This window comes from Podarcis melisellensis, assembly GCF_964234715.1.
Source record: "Podarcis melisellensis genome assembly, chromosome: 8".
Lineage (NCBI taxonomy): Eukaryota > Metazoa > Chordata > Lepidosauria > Squamata > Lacertidae > Podarcis > Podarcis melisellensis.
The window spans coordinates 17,651,670-17,671,212 of record NC_138540.1 but is presented as its reverse complement, the minus strand read 5'-3'; the positions used below and the strand labels follow the sequence as shown (position 1 = coordinate 17,671,212).

Here is a 19,543-nt window from a genome sequence, read left to right as displayed (position 1 = left end):
ATTCTGCCTACTTCTCCATAAAAGTCTTGTTTTACTAAGAGTTTATCTATTTTGGTTTTGATTGGCTGAGTGAATGCAACTTGCCAATGATGGGTTTGCCTCCCTGGCTTCCTTTGGGAGGAAGAGAGGGATATACATGGAATGGATAAATGAACATCCATTTTATTTATTTTCAAATGTAAAAGTACCATTATTTATTTTCACTTATAAAAAATTACCCCCCTCACAGAATATCAGGCCGATATACACAGCAATATAAAAGCATTTAAATCCCATCCCCGCTAAAAGCAGAACAAGGACAAACCGCTTAGAGGTTTTACTACAATTAAGCAGTTCGTTAAGTAAATTAAATTAAGGTGGCTGGCTACTCAAGAACATTGCAAATACTGTAGCTGGGTAGGCCCGTCGTCATAAAATTTCGCTAAATAAAATATGTGACCCACAGCCCAGCCCCAATCCTATCCTAGCGCCGAGTCCCTCGCCCAACAGCCATGTGGCCCTTCCTCACAACCGCCCTGCCCGCCCCTTTCTCCCGCCATGACAGGTCCCTCCCTGCCGCCCGACGATGACCCGCCCCCTGCCCCAGCTCTTGTTTTTTTACCTCAGAGCCTCCCCCGCCATTACCGGCCCGAGCGCGCGAGGAGGCGGGGCGGGGCGGGAAATTCGAGCGCCATCTTCGCTCTTCGCGAAAAGGGCTGCCATGGAGACGGCGGAGGCCGTTGGGCGCCTCTCAGACACCCAGGTATGGGGTGCGGGGCGCTGCGGGGTTCGGCCCCTCCGGAAGCGAAGAGCGCGCTACCTTCCTCTCCCTAGCAATGGAAGCGCACCGCGTGTTCCAGAGCGTGTGCAGAGCGCCGTTGCCTTGCCAGGGAGAGGGAGGCAGCGGGGCCCTGCGCTCGTTGCAGCGCGTAGCTTCTTCAGCCTCAGGGAAGAGAGAGGGTGCCCCGGGGCATGTGTAGAGTGCTGTTTCATTGTTTAAAGTGCGTGTGAGCGAGAACGCTAGAGTCCTGTTATTTTTCGTTTTGCATTTGTGATGTCTAAAGCTGTTCTGGTTATGTTACGTGGATGCCCTCCCACCACCGCTCGTAATTTTAAGAAAACAAATTCATAGGATAAACTGTTCATTGGTAGGATAGTATTTGGAAGATCTGGGGGTTTTCTCGGAGAGTGGGTGGGGCGCAAGGGGTGCAAAAGGACAAGATCCTTTACAATCAATTGTTTTATGATGCCCTTTCAGTCATGATTCCAGTGAAATAGTCTTTATTATCTCAAAGCAAGTGTGTTGTTCAGACGGGCACAGTTTATGCGACCCTCCCACCGAATATAGTTCCATTTAAACTATCCTTTGCTGCCTGCTTTTTGTGACTGCAAAAAATGAGGTTTTTCAAACAGGTGCCAGGCCACAGTGTGTAATGTCTGTGTGTTGCACAGGCCTCGTGTAATGCCTAGGTGGGTCAGTGTGTAAGTATATGAAGTGCAAGTTTTCTGTTTTGTTTTTCACCAGAGGTTGAAGGCTGCATGCCATTATACCGTCGCTGGCCTTTGTGAAGAAGTTTCACAAGACAAAGAAATTCAGTTCAGTAAACAAACCATAGCAGCTATTTCTGAGATCGCCTTCAGGCAGTGTGGTACGGCATATATTTTACAGATATCTCCCCCCCCCCGAGTTTCATTAGTTTATTTATTATTAATGTTGCAATACATATATGAAAACTTTACATATTGATACATATACCATTATATTCGTAAATTCACATTTTCATTTATCCGTTTCTTATTTCTTGCCCTGTGTCTTCCCTCCACCCATGCATGACTTCCTTGTTATTATTTTGTAACTTTATTATTGAGGTTGTAGTTTTGATATTTTACAGATATCTATATTTGTCTGTAGGAGCAATCAGTATTTGTGTGCTGTTGTTTTTTTTAAAAATAGAACTGAAATTAGATATGTATAGAACTGACTTAATGATTTCTTTTTTTAATTTTCTGGCACTAGAGGGAGTACACAAGATGAGTTCTGAGAAATCTCTTGAACAACAGTGCAACACTGCTGTACAAAGCCAAATTAGCTGTTGCTTTAAAAATCATTTTCTTTGTTTCTCAGGCTGCGTGTGTTCTGTTGCTTAAGTGAGCTAGGGTATCCTAGGCACGATGAATCACTAAATAAAAAATAAAGTTTTCTAGTCCTCTTGAGGGTGAAGGAAAGTTTGAAAAAGTATTTACAATGATGAGTGATAGCTCAGAAATCAGAACAGGAGTCAGGACTTCTACCGCCAGACTGAGATTCTAGCAGTCTCTGAACAGCTTTAGGAGCCAAGCCAAAGTCAGTTGTTATCTAAGACCAGATGACATCCTGTTAGTTCACAAGGCCAATTTTTTTTTGCCCAAAGCTCCTGATCTTGGCACAGGTTTCTCAGTCCATTATGATAGTCACTTTCTCCTCTTCAGCTATCTTTGCACCTTGTGACACCCTGCCCTTAACTTTTTGGAGTGTCTTCCCATCCTCATTTTGTGCTCATGAAAGTACTTTGTTTTTAGGGTTGTTGTTATGTTTTAATCCCAGCCAAGCAGACACCTTTCCCTTCTGTCACAGAAGTTGATCTTCAAACATGCTGGCACCTTTGTTCCATACTTAGCAGCACAATACAGTAGATTATCAAATCTCCAACAGGGAGACATCTTGCTAAGTATGCAGCCCAACCCTTAATTCCACTTACTGGGGAGTAGGTCCCATTGAACTCAGCAAGATGTGCTTATGATGATACTGGGGACCTGGTGATGATATACCGTACGGTGTGAAACTTCCTTGGGCTGAAAGTTGCCTCATATGTTAGTAATAGATAACTGGCCACGAAATTTGCTAAAATAATAAAACTTAACATTTGCCTTCCAACACTAAAAAGGGGGAAAATGTTTGAGATTCCCCCTCCCCTTTGTTTTTCAGAAATCTTTGCAAAAGACCTTGAAATGTTTGCTAGGTAAGTATTGCGGAAATATGTGCTACTTAAAACTAGACATTGTCCTTATTAATCTGGTGAGAAATCTAGAAAAGATAAGAGGGACAGCTATGTGTTGTGCTGCTTATCCATGCAAGTTTTTCAGAGTCCACACAAAGTCGTCAGCATCAAAATATCAACCTGTATTCTACCCCATCCCATTTAATTTGCATTTATGATAGAGTTGGAAGGGACCACAAGGGTCATCTAGTCCAACCTCCTGCAATGCAGGAATCTTTTTGTCCAACGTGTGGCTGGAACCCACAACCTGAGATTTAGTTTATGCTATATGAACTGAGCTATCCAAGAGTTTAGAAATCAAGCAAAATTGTTGCCAGTGATCTGAATGTCCCGTTTGCAAATTAAGCCCCTATCTGGAAGTACCCATAAACCTTTCCTCCCTTCCTGTACCTACTTTTCCCAGAAACCAGCTAATGTTCACTTTACTATGCAGCGTTGCTTCAGCAGTTGTGCTCGGTTGGGGCTCTGTTTTATTTATTTTGTAGTCTGAATGCAGGTTATTGATTCTAGCCTGTAAGGTTTCTTTCTCTTCCCCACTCACTTACATTCTTATGAAGCATGGTTGAGTACTTAGCTTAAAAACTGTCTGTATGTTCCCTCAATGTGAATAATTCTCACGTACCCTCAATTCTTTGGCAGGCTTTTATCCCCCCCCCCCCATTTTAGTCTTGGAATCGCTCTGGAAGCCAGTACAAAGCACAAAAATGTATCTTCACAACACAGACAAATAGTAAATTGCCTAGAGGATAATGAAGCCTTTGTGTTGAGTCTTGCCTCCTAAGAGCAGCCTTGTGGGTGGATTGTGTTCTGCCTAAAGTAATTGCATGCAGGTGTTATGCCTAACACAGCACACAACGGTTGGATGGTCTCCTTTTGTTGGCTGCAAATTGAGCCCCTTCATGAGTCGGTGAGTAGGTGGTTTGTTTTAAGCTTTTCAGAAGCGTCTGTTGTGTGAGGTGTCTTCCCATGTGATAGAACCCACCCCTCCAGTCTGTCAAATTAGAGCTGTTGGTAATCTAAAGTGATTGCCATTATGTTCTTTTATAGAAAGGTTTGACTTCCGGAAACTGAAAACTTGTTTGCTACTCATACGTAAGTGGCTGGTGGAATTGCTTACTTCTTTGAAGAGGCTGCTTGCTCTATCAGTGTTCTGGGCTTGTATCCTTGCAGTTAGGAAGCATGGCCAAAACAGAGGGTCACAGAAACAGTTACAGTGGTACCTCTGGATACGAACGGGATCCGTTCCGGAGCCCCGTTCACATCTAGAAGCAAACGTAACTAGCTATGGCACGTCTGCGCGTCGCTTTTCGCCGCTTCTGCGCGTGACATCCTTTTGAGCGTCTGCGCATGCGCAAGCGGCGAAACCTGGAAGTAACGCGCTACATTACTTCCGGGTTGCCACAGAGTGCAACTCGAACGCGCTCAACCCGAAGCGCATTCAACCCGAGGTATGACTGTGGGAAAGGTTCAAAATCATCACATTCAGACATCTTTAAAATATTATCTGGGTCCTCTTTCCTTTTATGTGCTTATTCCTGAGCTGACAGACTTCCTTTTACTGCTCCCTAAGATTACATGGATGGATATGGGGCTCCTGCCCCCGCCCCCCCTCCCCTGCTGGAACTTGCCGGAACTCGTTTCCGGTACTTTTTAGGTAGGCGCCATTTCCATTCTAAGAGAACGAGGGAGGATTTTATGGTGAGTTCCTTCATCTCTTTTTCAAGAAAAATAGCACTGAATGGATGACATTAAATAATATCCTAAGCATGAATCTGACATGCAACTATCCAGACCTCTTGCTTTTGTTTGACCAAAGCAGGCAGAAAACAGGAGCAGAGCAAATTTTACTATATCTTAGTGTATTAACGAATACTTCAATAGCTGTATTAAATTAATGCTGTTAATTTTGCACTGAGCCTTTGGAATAGAGTGAGCTAAGGGACCTACTTAGTCTTGGTACACTGCCTTGGAGCCAGCAGATAGTATCAGGTCACTAATCCCTTTGGCAGAGAGTGCTGTGGACTTCATTGAAGTCATTATTTTATGGCTGGGTTTGGGAGGTGTTCCTGCACTATCTTAACTTTCTAGCCTTGTTCAGACTTGTCAGCAGCACTTTCAAGGCCCTTGTACATCTCCACCCACACTTTAGCCTTTGACGTACCTGCTGTTTCTCTCCTAGGCCTTGCCCTTCTTCACACCTGTCCTGCTGCTAGAATATTATTTGTTAGTTCTCTTTGGAGACCATCTAACCCAGTGTATTTTTCTGGGCCTTTTTACTCATCCAGATTTCGCAGCTTCCAGCTCTTGTGGCCACCTGCTTGTGTGTCCGTCCTTCTGGAACACTGGAATGTCAGTGGATTTTTTGGTAGTTGTTGCAGATTATGAAGTGTTTGCATAACGACCCAGTGTGTGATTGTGTAAATCAAGTAGGACTTGAGTGGCTTGTAAGGCACTTGGTCTTCAGCAGCATGTGGGGTACCTTCAGCTAGTTTTGTTTTATTGGATTTTATATACACAGCTTGCTGTAGCAACCCCTCCTCTGCCCACCCCCAAACAGTTTTGTCTGAGAGTCCCAAGAAGCTTTGAAAAGCACAGATAAGATGCTGTCGCAGTGAAGCTTTCCTGTTTTTCATCATAGAATCAAAATGGAATAAAAGGCGCTTCAATCCAACTTGTCCATTAAAGGGAGAATCACAGGGGTTCCCCCCCCAATGCCCTTTCCAGTTTAAATTGCCAGTGCGTAGATTCAAATATTTATGTTCCAGCCATATGTCTGCCTATATTTTTTTTTTTTTTTATAAAAATTTTTATTAAAATTTTTTACAGATACATATTTAACAAACAAAATAGGTTTCATAACATCTTTTCATTCTATTGCGGACTCCCTCACGTCTCCCGCTTCCACTCTCATCATTAAAAACGAATTTTCCAAGCAAATTATCATCTTGTTTATACTCTTAAGTGCAATATTTAGGTTAAACTCAAATAAAAAATTATAATTTAATGGTAGACAGTTATTTCTGCTCTGGCTTCCTTGTTAGGATTCAACCAAATTACAGTACTTTTGTAAATAAATCTTAAATTTCTTCCAGTCTTCTTCAACCCTCTCCTCTCCCAGGTCGCGGATTCTGCCAGTCATCTCAGCCAGTTGCATATAGTCCATCAGCTGCATCTGCCATTCTTCCAGTGTTGGTAGATCTTGGGTTTTCCAGCTCTTAGCAATAAGTATCCTTGCCGCCGTTGTAGCGTACATAAAAAATGTTCTATCCTTCTTTAACACGTTCTGGCCGACCATGCCCAGAAGGAAGGCCTCTGGTTTCTTGGTGAAGGTATACTTAAATACCTTTTTTAACTCATTATATATCATTTCCCAAAAGGCCTTCACTTTAGGGCAGGTCCACCAGAGGTGAAAGAATGTTCCTTCATTTTCCTTACATTTCCAACATTTGTTATCAGACGAATGGTATATTTTAGCCAATTTCACTGGGGTCATGTACCATCTATATATCATTTTCATTACATTTTCCTTCAGAGCATTACATGCTGTGAAGTTCAGCCCGATAGTCCATAACCTTTCCCAGTCCTCAAACATAATGTTGTGCCCAATATCCTGGGCCCACTTTATCATAGCCGATTTAACCAATTCGTCTTGTGTGTTCCATTTCAGCAGCAAGTTATACATTTTTGAAAGTACCTTGGTCTTAGGTTCTAGCAGTTCTGTCTCCAGTTTCGATTTCTCCACCTGGAATCCTAACTTTTTATCAATCTTAAACACTTCCTTAATCTGAGCATAGTGTAGCCAGTCTCGCACTTTATCTTTCATTTTCTCTAAACTCTGCAGTTTCCAATTGTCTCCATCCCTTTCTAGTATTTCCCAATATTTTGGCCAATTGGCCTCCATATTGGGTCTTTTTCGGGCCTTGGCCTCCAAAGGTGACAGCCACCTCGGTGTTTTGTTTTCTAATAAGTCTTTGTATCTTGTCCAGACATTAAATATTGCTTTTCTGACAATATGGTTCTTAAAGACCTTGTTGATCTTAACCTTGTCATACCATAAATATGCATGCCATCCAAATGCATTGTTAAAACCTTCCAAATCCAGCACATCCGTGTCCTCCAGAAGTAGCCAGTCTTTTAGCCAGCAGAAAGCTGCGGCTTCATAGTACAACTTTAAGTCTGGCAGGGCAAAGCCCCCTCTTTCTTTTGCGTCCGTTAATATCTTAAACTTAATTCTGGGCTTTTTGCCCTGCCAGACAAATTTGGAGATATCTTTCTGCCACTTCCGGAAGCACTCCGTTTTATCTACAATCTGCAATGTCTGAAACAAAAATAACATTTTTGGCAATACATTCATCTTAATAGCAGCTATTCGACCTAACAGTGAAAGTTTCAATTTTGACCAGCTATCCAAGTCTCTCTTAATTTCAGACCAACATTTTTCATAATTATCTTTAAACAGACTCAAATTCTTTGCTGTTATGTTTACCCCTAGGTATTTAACTTTCTTAACCACAGTTAACTCTGTCTCTCTCTGAAACCGTTCCGACTCAATATCTGTCAAGTTTTTTCCCAACACCTTGGTTTTTTGCTTATTTAGTTTAAATCCCGCCACCCGACCAAAATCCTGGATTAGTTGTAGTACTCTTTTCGTACTAGATTCTGGCTCCTGTAATGTCAGAACTAAGTCATCTGCAAACGCTTTAAGTTTGTATTGTTTCGCTCCGACCTGTATCCCTTCCACCAACCTGTCCCCTCTAATCGTGTTCAAGAGCACCTCCAGGACCGAGATAAATAGTAACGGGGAAATCGGACAGCCTTGTCGTGTTCCTTTTTCAATTTTAAACTCTTCTGTAACCACATTGTTAACTATCAGTTTAGCCTTTTGTTCTGAATATATTGCATCAATCCCATTCTCAAACCCCCGGCCCACTCCCATTTCTTTTAGATTCCCTTTCATAAACTTCCAGGATATGTTATCAAAGGCCTTCTCCGCATCTATAAAAATTAAAACAGCTTTAGTATTTATGTCTGTTTGTAAAAGCTCCAATATATCTATAATGTTCCTTGTATTGGCAGACATATGTCTACCTGGGAGAAAGCCTGCCTGGTCTTTATGGATTACTTTGTTTAAAACCCTCTTGAATCTACTTGCCAAAACGTCTGCGAATATTTTGTAATCCACATTTAAAAGGGAGATGGGACGGTAGTTCTTAAGCTGTGTCTTTTCAGTTTCCGATTTTGGTATCAATGTGATGAAAGCTTCTTTCCACGATTCTGGCGCCTTCTTCCCCTCTAAAATTTCATTGCTGACCTCCATCAGGGGTTGTATCAAATAGTCTTTCAATGTCTTATAGTACTTGGAGGTCAGCCCATCTGGTCCTGGTGATTTGCCCTGTTTCATATTTTGGATGGCCTGCTCAATCTCTTGTCGTGTTATTTTGCCATTCAGAATTGATCTATTTTCTTCTGACAACTTTGCCAGTCCATTTGTCTTTAGAAATTGTTTAATCGCTGCTTCATCTTGTGGCCCTTGAGTGTATAATTTTTTGAAATATCTCTGGAAACACTTTCTAATCTCTCCGGGGTTCTGGATACATCTTCCTTCAATCTCTAAGTTTGTCACTGTGTTTAACTTTTGTCTCCTCTTCAACTGCCAAGCTAGCAGTTTTCCACATTTATTAGCCGACTCAAAAGTTTTTTGTTTCATTAATTTGATTTTCCATTCTATTTCCTGATTTATCAGTTTACAATATTGTGCTTGGTAAAGTTTGATTTCTCTCAGAATCGGCTGGGACTTCGGATTAAGTCTTAACTTCTTCTCCAACTCCTTGATTTTTTCCAAAATTTTATCTTTCCTTTCGTTTTGTTTCCTTTTCTTTACTGTGTTCTGTTGTATCAGGAACCCCCTCATCACGGCCTTACTTGCGTCCCAGATAATTCTTTTTTCCACTGTGGTGTTCATATTGATCTCAAAATAATCCTTTAGGGCTTTTTGGGCCTTCTTAGTGATCTCCTGATCTCTAAACAGGCCATCATTCATCTTCCATCTGAAGGAACCGGTTGGAATCAATGTCATGTCCATTCTCAGTGCGTTATGGTCGGAGCATGTCTTTGGGCAGATTTCCACCTTTCTGATCTTAGGTGCCAGACCTCTAGTTATCCATATCTGGTCGATTCTTGTCCAAGTCAGTTGGGCTTCAGAGAAAAATGTTCCCTCCCTTCCCAAGGGGTTTCTCACTCTCCAAATGTCAATCCAGTCCATATTGTCTGTCATTTCAAAGAAGGTCTTTGGTAGTCTCCCATCTTTAGAAATTTTTTGGCTCTGTGACTTATCCATATTGGTTGATACAACTCCATTCATATCTCCCATCATAATGATGTTGTTGTAGTCCAGATAGTCCAGCATGGTCTCATGCAACTTCTTATAGAATTCCGATTTTCCTTCATTTGGAGCATAAATTCCTAATATTAGTATTTTTTCCCCTTGATGTTGTATTTCTATCGCCAAAATTCTTCCATGCTCATCTTTAAACAGAAATTTAGGTGAAAGGCTCTCTTTTGCATAAATTACCACACCTCTCTTTTTAACTGTATCCGAAGATATAAATTCCTGACCAAGTCTTTTATTTATTAACACTTTTCTGTGGAGCCTGGTCACATGTGTTTCCTGTAAGCAAATAATGTCCAAATGTTCCTTTTTTAAAATGTGAAAGATTTTTCTCCTTTTTCCTGGAATGTTACAGCCATTTATGTTCCAGCTCAAAAGTTGCAGAGACATCCTGAATATATCTGGTTATTCTTGCTGTGGGGGTACCTTATTGTCAGATTTTTGGGGGTCCGAGGGTGCAGGAACCCCCGGAGGTTCAGGCCCTGGGGGTAATCCAAGTCCCTTGTGAAGATCTTCTCCGTGTGCCACCAAAAACTTGTCTCTATCCTCCGGCGTTCTAATTTTAATCTTCCTCCCTCTGAAAGTAAACGACAAACCTTGGGGAAACTCCCACCTGAAGATGATTGAGTTGCTCCTTAGCAGTTTTACTAATTCCGAGTAGTCTGCTCGAAGATCCAACAGCTGTTTAGGAATATCCTTATAAATTTCAATTCTTTTGTCCAAAATATCCAGTGACTTTCCGTAGTGCAGGCCTAGAATCTTGTCCCTTTCCTCCTTTGATCTCAATATTATCAAACAGTCTCTGGGCTTCTCCTTCTTTATGAGTCTTCCAAGCCTAAAAGCAGATAGTATTTTAAAGTCTTTTTCTTCTAAGTTCCAAAACTTGGAAAATTCCTTGGTAAGGAACTCAGTTAAGTTACCTTCTTCCACTTCTGGAATTGAGCGTATCCTTAAATTGGCCTCCCTGTTCCGAAGTTCTGTCATGGAAAAGTAGATCTGGTGTTCTCCTACTTGTTTGCTGAGTGGTCTTACTTCTTTTTCAAGCTGTCCCAATCTTTGGCTAGTGTCTTCCGCCAGTTTCCGATTTTCACCTACAGCCTCCTTCAATTCTCCAATAGATTGAACATTCTGTGCAACTTGTCCAGTTAGTCTATTTAAACTTTCTGTGTTTAGGTCAATTTTAGCTGATTGCTGGTCAGCCTTTCTGTCCAGAGCCTCCAATTTTTCAAAAATTTTCTCCAAAATAGTGCCACTTGCTCCTGAGGCCATATCTTCCAGTTGTAATTCCTCAGTTTCTCCCTCCCCTGATTGTAGCAGGGAGGCCGCTTCTGCCTCAGGAGGCAAAGTAGTAGGCAAAGCAGGCACAGATGATCTACGCTGTGAGACTGTCGGTAAAGTTAACGTTGTTTGTCTGGTTCTTCCCCTTTTTCTTGTTCCACTCATTCCAAAGTTATCTAAAAGCCAAGGTCAAACTGAATTGTTCCCATGAGAAAATAAGAGCCCAGATGGTAACACTCAAACAGGAGGCCGGGAAAGAGAAAGTAAAACAAAGTCACTGCTGTAGATCCAAAAATCCTCTAGGTGGAGCTTAGAATGTCTTTGGGGAGGAAGTCCAATCCAATTAAAGTTAGTAAGTCTGAATTGATCTCCAAAGATCTTCACAAAGATAAGTTTTAGCAGAGTTAAAACTTAAAGCCAAACATCGTTTCCAAAAGTGCTTAGACCACAAGTGTTTCAAAGTAACAAATTCAAACTCAGTATGTTCCAAAGTTCAGATTCAAAGTATCCAAAGCTTGCAGGCTGACTGCTCAGTTACTCAGGCAGCTCCAGTACCTGGGTTTCTTACTTTTATTTGTAATCCAATAGATCAATAGAAGACAGGTACCCTTGTCTCAATGAAGGTCCAAAAAACAGCCACTTAAAGTCTTTAAATCAGCCAGAAACAACAGTTTAAATAGATGCCAGATCAGTCAATGCAAAAAATTACTCTTTGTCTCCACTCCTCCTGCTCTTTACTTTCAAGTTCAGTGTCAGCGGAAGACGGACTTCCTGTTTTTCGTCACTCCGCTTTCAGCCAAATTCACAATTTTTAGAGACTTTAGAAGTATAGTGTCCAAATTACTCACGGGTTGTTGCTTTCCAAAGTTAGCAGTTTCAAGAAGAAAGGTCAGCGCTCACCGGCAACAGCGACGCGGCTTCGCTCCGTTGATCGCGCAACGACCCACAGCGCCGCTACCCCCTCCGCGGTCCGGAGCCCCTTACGGGGTCCCTTCGTCGTTTTAGGGGCTGCTTTTGGCGCCCGCCGGGTCTCAGGACCACAGGCTTCTGCTGCCTGTGGTTTTTCTGGATGGGTCCCCGCTTCGCCGTAGCGGGCGACCCGTTTCAGCGGAGCTACCCTCTCCCGTTCAGGAGCTGGCAGCCATTGCCGTTCGCGCCGCCTCCGGAAGTCCTGTCTGCCTATAACCCAGTCCCTCCTGTGGAACAAGAGAGGGAGATGGCAGGGTTCTATTACACAGCTGCAGCAGCACACAGAATTCTCTTAAGCACATCCCCTGCATGTAGAAAACTCAGTCTAGATGTGCTACCTTCTCCCTGATGTACTTGTTTTCTACATGCAGTGATGATCTGTAGCACTGATGTTGCTTTGTAGAATGTGGTTTACCCTCTACCTGTAGTGTGAAGTTGGATAACAGGCTAGGAAGGATACTACCCTGTGACTTGCTAAAAGGGAAGATGGGGATGATATAAAATCAGGATTCCTGCCAGGCCAAACGAGGAATGCAGTGAAGTTACTAGTATGGACCAGTATGATCTGGCTACTTTTTTACCCAGTGATTATGGAAAAAGCTGGTGAAAGAACCAGCATTATAGCAGCAACTAGTTAAGCAGGAAGACAAAGCAGTGGCAGGGGCAGATCAATGCAGCCTGAGCCATACAGGTAGACTCGGCAGCTTCCTAGGCAAGCTCGGTCCAAAGAGCATTTGTAATTTCCTGAAGTGGCACATAAATATTGGTTCTTGTGGTGATCTGAAAATGGCTGGTTCCCTGTTGGAACCAATAGTGTGACTGAATGCTCTGTGATAACAGGATGACTGCCAGCTTAGGGTGGCAAAAATATCTGAGCCAGCCCCAGAGAGGGGACAGTATCGAGAATCAAGAGCTACACTTGTGGTTCAGAGTTTATCTGTAGGGTCAGCAAAAGTCAGTGAGTAGAACAGGAGAGTGATTGCTTGAGGAGGGACATAAAATAAGTTTGCTAATTCAAGCCAAGGATGTAGCATAGTCGCTAAAGGTGTGCTAAAAAAAAAAATGACCCTAAGTTTGCTGCTTCATTTACCAGTGAGACGTAACAAGTAATGTTAACGTTGCCTTGGCTGTCCTTTCCATAGTTTCACAGTCAAATTAACCCTTTCACAGATAACATTTTTAAGCTCCAGCAAATTGCTTGTGTTTAGTGATTTTATGCTTGTTTTTTTTGTTCCCACTTTACACAGGCATGCAAAACGAAGTACAATCAACCTTGAAGATGTAAAACTTTTAGCTAGAAGGAGCAAGTCCTTGGTGAGATGAACCTTTTGTTTTCTTGGCACGTTGTTCAGAGGTCTTGCTGTTTGTTCCTAAGGATGCCTTCAAACAAATTAACATTTGCTGCTGATGGAGAAACTGCTTTCCTCAGTTATTGTTCCATCCCAAATGTCACTCTTGAATGTCTATCTTCTGCTTTTCTCCTCCCCCCCCCCCCCTTTGTCATGCTTCTCTGAAGTGTAGTGGCACATGCTGGACTAAGGAGCAGCAGTAGTTGTAAGTGGTTCAAAATAGCCATGAAATGCAAGGGTGAAGTGTGTGGCATTTCTACACAAAGCTCAAATATATAATGACCATCTATCACAGTAGTGATTGTAGATACCTCAATCTTCCTAGCGTTTACTGCATTAATTTTGCAGCTGTAGAGGGAGAGAGAACCTTGGTCTTGATTGAAGCCCTGATATGTGTAACAAAGCTTTGTGATACCTTCTAGTTCTGCAAAAGTTTCCATTTTGTAGCTCTTCTGTTTGAAGAGTGGTGACTTCCTGGTTAGCAACAGAATGTCCTGGGTGACTGAAATTTTCTGGACCCTTGGACTGATACTAAATGTTAGCAGAGATGAATGGCTGCTGTCAAAAATAGCCCTGCTTCTCCTGGTAGCTCAGGGATGGGGAAACTGAGAATGATTTAACCCCCACTCATCAGTGGAGGGTTATATCCTACTGCTTTGGTCATACGCACCATTTCGCTGTGGAGTATTGGTGGGTGTAGGCGACACAAAATTTAACCCCGCCTGTCGGCTGATGTCACCCACCCACTGGAATAATGTAAGCTGATTGACTTGTGGCTGTGGTTTTGAAAAATTGCCTGATGGGTCAAATTGGAACCCATGGCAGGCCAAGATTGGTTCATGGGCCAGAGGTTCATGTTGCAAGTTTCCCCCCACTTGTAAGGGCAGTCTCAAAGCTTTCATATTGCTGCACATTGCCAAAAGGAGATACAAAGCTGTTGTTATTAGGGGTAACTGGCTCTGTGTGTATGTTTCATAGCATCTAGTTCTGGCCAGGGTTTGTTTATGCATGAGAAGGGCTGTGTTTTGGATCTAGGTGTTCTCTGAGATATTTATCTGTTCCTTTGTAAAAAGAGAGGGAGAAAGAGACAGAGAAAGTAGAATTTCAGTTTCAATGCTGTGTGTTTTTGCTAGCCTTAAGGTAATCTAGGCAAGCCTTTCCACCCTTCTGCGCAATATGCAGCTACAAAGAAAAGGCTGAGGGGGGGGCAAAGGGTGCAGCTGATTTGTGTGTCCTTGAACTAACAGCTGCAGTACGCCTTAATTGGGCATATAACGTCTTATCAGGAAGAGCAAGACAGTTGTGCCCCTCTACACTCTTAGATCACAGCTGTGCTAGTTAATAGCCCCTTGTTTATACTTGGTTGCTATTAGTGTTGTTCTAATTGGTGTGTGTTAGAGAGGGGAGAACAGTCCTGTATAAGCAAAAGTTCCAGAAAAAGATTCCCTACTCTTGATCTAACTTAATATTGTCTACTCTGACTTGTGGCAACAGCACTCCAGAGTCTTGGACAGAAGTCTCCTATTTGCTACCTGACTGCTCAGCTGGAGTTATTGGGGACTGAACATGCAGCCTTCTGCATGAAAAGTATGTGCTCTTTCACCAACTTGTGGTGAGGAATGCTCTCACTAGCTGATACTTTGCCCCACTGGTGAGTAATAAAATCTATTTCTTTCTAGCTAAAATACATCACTGAGAAGAGTGAAGAAATTGCTTTAAATAGCCTGGAAGAAAAAGAGAAAAGGAAAAAGAAATCGGGCTCTCGGAAAGGGAGAAGAGCCTCTGATGAACAGGAGGAACATGTGGTGGCTGAAAGTGATGATTCCAACATGGCATAATTTTCTTTTATCAAGACTACATCATTTTCAACAGGAAGTAATGAAATCCTGGGACTGCCTTAGGAGCTTCAGTTGCTGCTTGCCCTTGAGTAGAACTCTTGTGGTTTTCATTAGTAAGTAAGCAAGCACATTGCAGTTGGTTTGTCAGTTCCATTTCTTACAGCAGACATGAAAAATAGATGTTTTGAACATTTGGGAAAGAAAGATTTTAAGCAAATGGAAAACATTGATAGTCCTTTCTGTTTCATTTTACTTAAACACATAATGCATTGTATAAAGGCCACAGGTCATAACGTATTAAATGTAATTAAATGTGGATAGCTGCCTTTTTCATCAGTCCCTGTCTTCAGAGTGGCCAAGCATTTGCAGAAGAATTGCTCCCTTTCCTTTCCTTGGCAGCACCCCTGCAAGAGATTTTTTTTTTTACTTCCAAATTTTGGGACACATTAAGAGTCGTATTGCATCACACCAAAGGTCCACCCTGTCCAACATCCTGCTTCTGATGGTGGTCTACCAGATGTCTCCAGGAAACCCTCATGCATGAGGGCAGTAGCCCTCTCCAGCTCCCACCCCCATCCCCCCGCAATTGGTATTGATTGACATGTTGCCTTTGAATCTGGAGGTCTGCATATGGCTGCCAGAGGTTAGACCTCCTATGGGAGTGAAAACCTTTATGCTGGAACGCCCCTCAAACTTCTCCAAAGCAAGGGTGGCTCTTTGCAGAGCATACATGAACAGAATAAGGTTTGAGATCCTTCTGGCTATACACCTTCATTGTTTAACAAATATATAGATACCAATTTGTGACAGGATTGATAATAAAAACCAGCAAAAGTCCATAGCTGGCTATTATAAACAACCCATTCCCATTTCTCTAACCATATCTCCACATTCTCGATGGCAGGCAGGCACACGCTCTTAAGTGTCAGTTCATAAGTGAAATCTTTTTCCTGTTTTCAGCTCCAACCAACTTTGTCTCTCTCACCGACTCCCTTCATTATCAAAGAAATATTTTCATTTATGGGGCCTATGCTAGATGAAAGTCCTAATACCAATGTGCCTTGAATCCTTCATGTGAAGTTTCCAGGGGAGCGTTCTCTTGACAAACTTGCATACTGCCTGCAATATGGTTCCAAGGTTCACAATAAGATCCCAATTGTGTGAAGAAGCATTTTCTTTAGACTACCCTGAACCTACTACGAGTCAATCTTAGTATCACCCATTGAAGTTTAGTATTATAAGAGAAGGAAGAAGGACCATGTATAATTTTATAGACATCTCTCATGTTTCCACTTGCCTCCTAGCTTCTACCAACAAACATTTTTGTGAATCCCACCTGCTCCTTTGGGAGTAAAGGTAGGATATAAATCCAATAAAGAAATAGTGAAATAAAATAAATAAAGGGAGCTAGAAGTTGAGTTTCCCCACACCTTTGTCCAGAATCCATTTCCTAGTTCTGCCCTGAACTGCTTTGCTAATAACATAGTAAAGGGGTTGGTCCCTCCCCTTATTGATTTTGGTTTGATTTAGCATTTGTGTTTCACTTTTCCACAATGAGGTTGAGCTCAAAGTGGCACACAATTATCACAAAGTCTTTAAAAATGAGCAAATATTACAATCACTATAATATCAGAAGCACAACAACATAAATAGGGCAAAAAACAACAACCCCAAACTAATTCCTCAAACAGTACAATTCAGTGCAAACTCCTTGTGGTTCAAAATATCAGAAATGGCTGCTGAGCACTAGCCCTGTGCCTTCCCTCTGGAAAGTGGCTTTTTCATTGAGTACAGCAGCAGCATACTCCCAAGCAGCAATAGCTCCCGTAGCTTTTAGACTCTGCTTCTTTCTTTTCACTCTTAAGAAATTTGATCAAATCTAATTTTTTGGAGGGATGGGGGTAACAGATTCCATAGAAGATCCAGGGGTAACAGATTCCATAGAAGATCCAGATTATCTATGATGCTGTTTTTCCGTGTGGGGTATTTAAGATAATTTCTTTCCACAGTCTTTGGAGGAATGGGCTCTCTCTTCACAGGGGCATGGGCCCAAGGCAAAGACCCTGACTGAGTACATGACCCTTCAGCTTGTGCTAAAAGGCTCACACCTGTGACAAGGCAGCTTTTAAAGTTATCTGGAGGGAAGGAGAACAGGCAGCCCCTATAAGCTTAAGGTAAAGGGACCCCTGACCATTAGGTCCGGTTGTGGCCGACTCTGGGGTTGCGGTGCTCATCTCGCTTTATTGGCCGAGGGAGCTGGCGTACAGCTTCCGGGTCATGTGGCCAGCATGACTAAGCCGCTTCTGGTGAACCAGAGCAGCGCACAGAAATGCCGTTTACCTTCCCGCCGGAGCAGTACCTATTTATCTACTTGCACTTTGATGTGCTTTCGAACTGCTAGGTTGGCAGGAGCAGGGACTGAGCAATGGGAGCTCACCCCATTGCAGGGATTCGAACCACCAACCTTCTGATCGGAAAGTCCTAGGCCTTGTGGTTTAACCCACAGCGCCACCCGTGTCCTGAACCTAAGCTTAACAGCCTCCAATTGAATTTCCCCTTAATGCCGTTGAATTGCTCCTTGGGATCCTGTTGTGCAGTCTGGAGATTTTAAGCATCACTCCCAAACTTAGTTCTGCTGGTGTTGGAGATGTATTCATAGAAGTGAAATTTCTGTTCTTTCCAAGTATATCCTGAGGCTGTTGCAGCAGATTTCTCAATTATTCTCAGTAGGCATTTCTCCCTCCACTAAACGCACCATCGTGAGTCATTTGTTGCTAAATCACCCTATTTTTGTGCTCAAAGTGGCCTGATCATTATGGGAATAATGGCAAGGAAATGAGGTTTGGTTGGGTTGTTGTTGTTTTTTTAGCAAGTGAAAAATGCATATGTGGCTTAAATTAACAGTAAATGTACTCTAATGGGATTGGCACCCAGAGGCTCTAATTAAGGGTTAAAATCAAACAAGACGCACAATTTTGGGACTTAATTGCTCCCTGGTTCGTGCGTCATTGCTTGTGTTTGGAAGGAGATGGGAGGGGGAAGGGGTAGTGGTGGTTGCAAGGAGGAGGGGGTTCTTTGAATAAAAAACATTAAGTGTGCGCCCCCCTCCCCTAAAAACGGGGGGAAAGGTACAGAATATAACTTGCAAGCAAGTAGCTCCTGGCAGAGCTGAACCAGATGGCACTCCTTGCGCATCTCATGCGCTGCCTGTTTCTGCTGGTGGTGATCTACTCCTGTCCCGCACCCGCTACACTTCCTGTTCCAGAAGGACTTGCGTGGAAAGACAGCAAGGTAAGCTGAGAATTAGGAGTCAACTGATATAAAACACAGCCAGGAATTACTTTGCCTTCCATCTATTATGTGAGCAAGCTTTAATCATAGAATAATCAATGAAAGCTTGACAGAGCAATCCTGTAAATGGCTACTCGGAAGCAGGTCCTATTGAGTTCAGTGAGGCTTGCTCCCATGTAAAAGTATTGCAGTTTGTTAATTGGCAGGAAAGGGAGACAGATTTTAATTTTTGGCGTGGCTTTGGGAGGGGGGTATTGGGTGATTTTGTTTTATTTTTTTCTGTTTTGTGACTTGGGAAAAGAGTACAGTATTTGAACTGGTCTTTCCTCTTAGCTTTGGTTTTATTAAAAGTACAACCCATGTTTACTCTGAAATTGTACATGGCTGGCACACAGTTTAAAGAACATGGTACATTGCAGGATGAAATACCGTATTTTTCTGTATGTAAGATGTCCTATTCTTGGGGACTCCAAATTAAAAAAACACCCCTCAGCACTATCCGTGTGTAAGACGAGCCTCAATTTTAAACCTAATTTTTTGTTTTAAAAAAACCTAGTCTTATACATGGAAAAATACGGTAGGTCTTTGCTCCCAAGGAATCTACAGTCCAAAACAGACGCTGCAAAGCAGCACAGAGAGGGAATATAAATTGATCGGAGAATTTAGGTACCATTTAAATGAATTAATCAGTAGATAGCCTGAGTTTGTATTATCCCAAATCACTGTACGGTTCAAAACCACCCATTTACTTGGAAGGAAGCCCAACTGAAATCGGTAGGTCTTCAGAGAAAGTGGTGTAAGGGACTACAGTTGTCTTACAGAACTAAAGCCTCAGCTGCAATTGTAGGAAATGCAGTGAGACTAATCCATATAGAATAGAATCGTAGATTTGGAAGGGACCCCGAGGGTCATCCAGCTCAACCTTCTGCAATGCAGGAATCTCAACTAAAGTATCCATGACAGATGGCAATCCAACCTCTGCTTTAAAATCTCCAAGGAAGGACTCGAGTAAACCCCTCTGATTGCATTAACCTGTTTCCCTTTTTACTATGCACTATAAATGTGTCTTCAGAGTTGCGATTTGGGACATTGTACAATGAAATCTGTACAGATCTCTTTCCAGGACATTTTAACAAAATAAAACTAGAGCTTCCAAACATTTGGTTTTAACAAGATTACTGACAGTGTTGTGGAAACAAAAAGTTGAATCCAATGCTAGTCCTACCAAGAGCAGACCCACTAACTTGGGTTCATTAATTTCAGTGGGTTTACTCTGAGTAGGACTTACTTGAATAAAAGCCATGTATGAGAATTGCTAAAAACTCAAAGAATGCAGACGTGTAAAATTTAAACTGTGCTTACTGATGGGAAAGAACAAAGCCCATTGAGAGCAGAGCTGAGCTGGCTGAGGTA

The 19,543-nt window shown here is 42.4% G+C and overlaps 1 protein-coding gene across 1 annotated transcript; it reads left to right on the top strand.

Annotated features, from left to right (window-relative positions):
- The first annotated feature begins 550 nt into the window (after nucleotides 1-550).
- On the top strand, nucleotides 551-15,155 carry CENPS (centromere protein S). The gene is given in 7 exon segments (XM_081923917.1): nucleotides 551-596; nucleotides 599-695; nucleotides 697-742; nucleotides 1,505-1,628; nucleotides 2,945-2,978; nucleotides 12,900-12,966; nucleotides 14,681-15,155. Coding segments are annotated over 7 exon segments (558 nt in total). The 5' UTR covers nucleotides 551-565; the 3' UTR covers nucleotides 14,840-15,155.
- The last annotated feature ends 4,388 nt before the right edge of the window (nucleotides 15,156-19,543 follow it).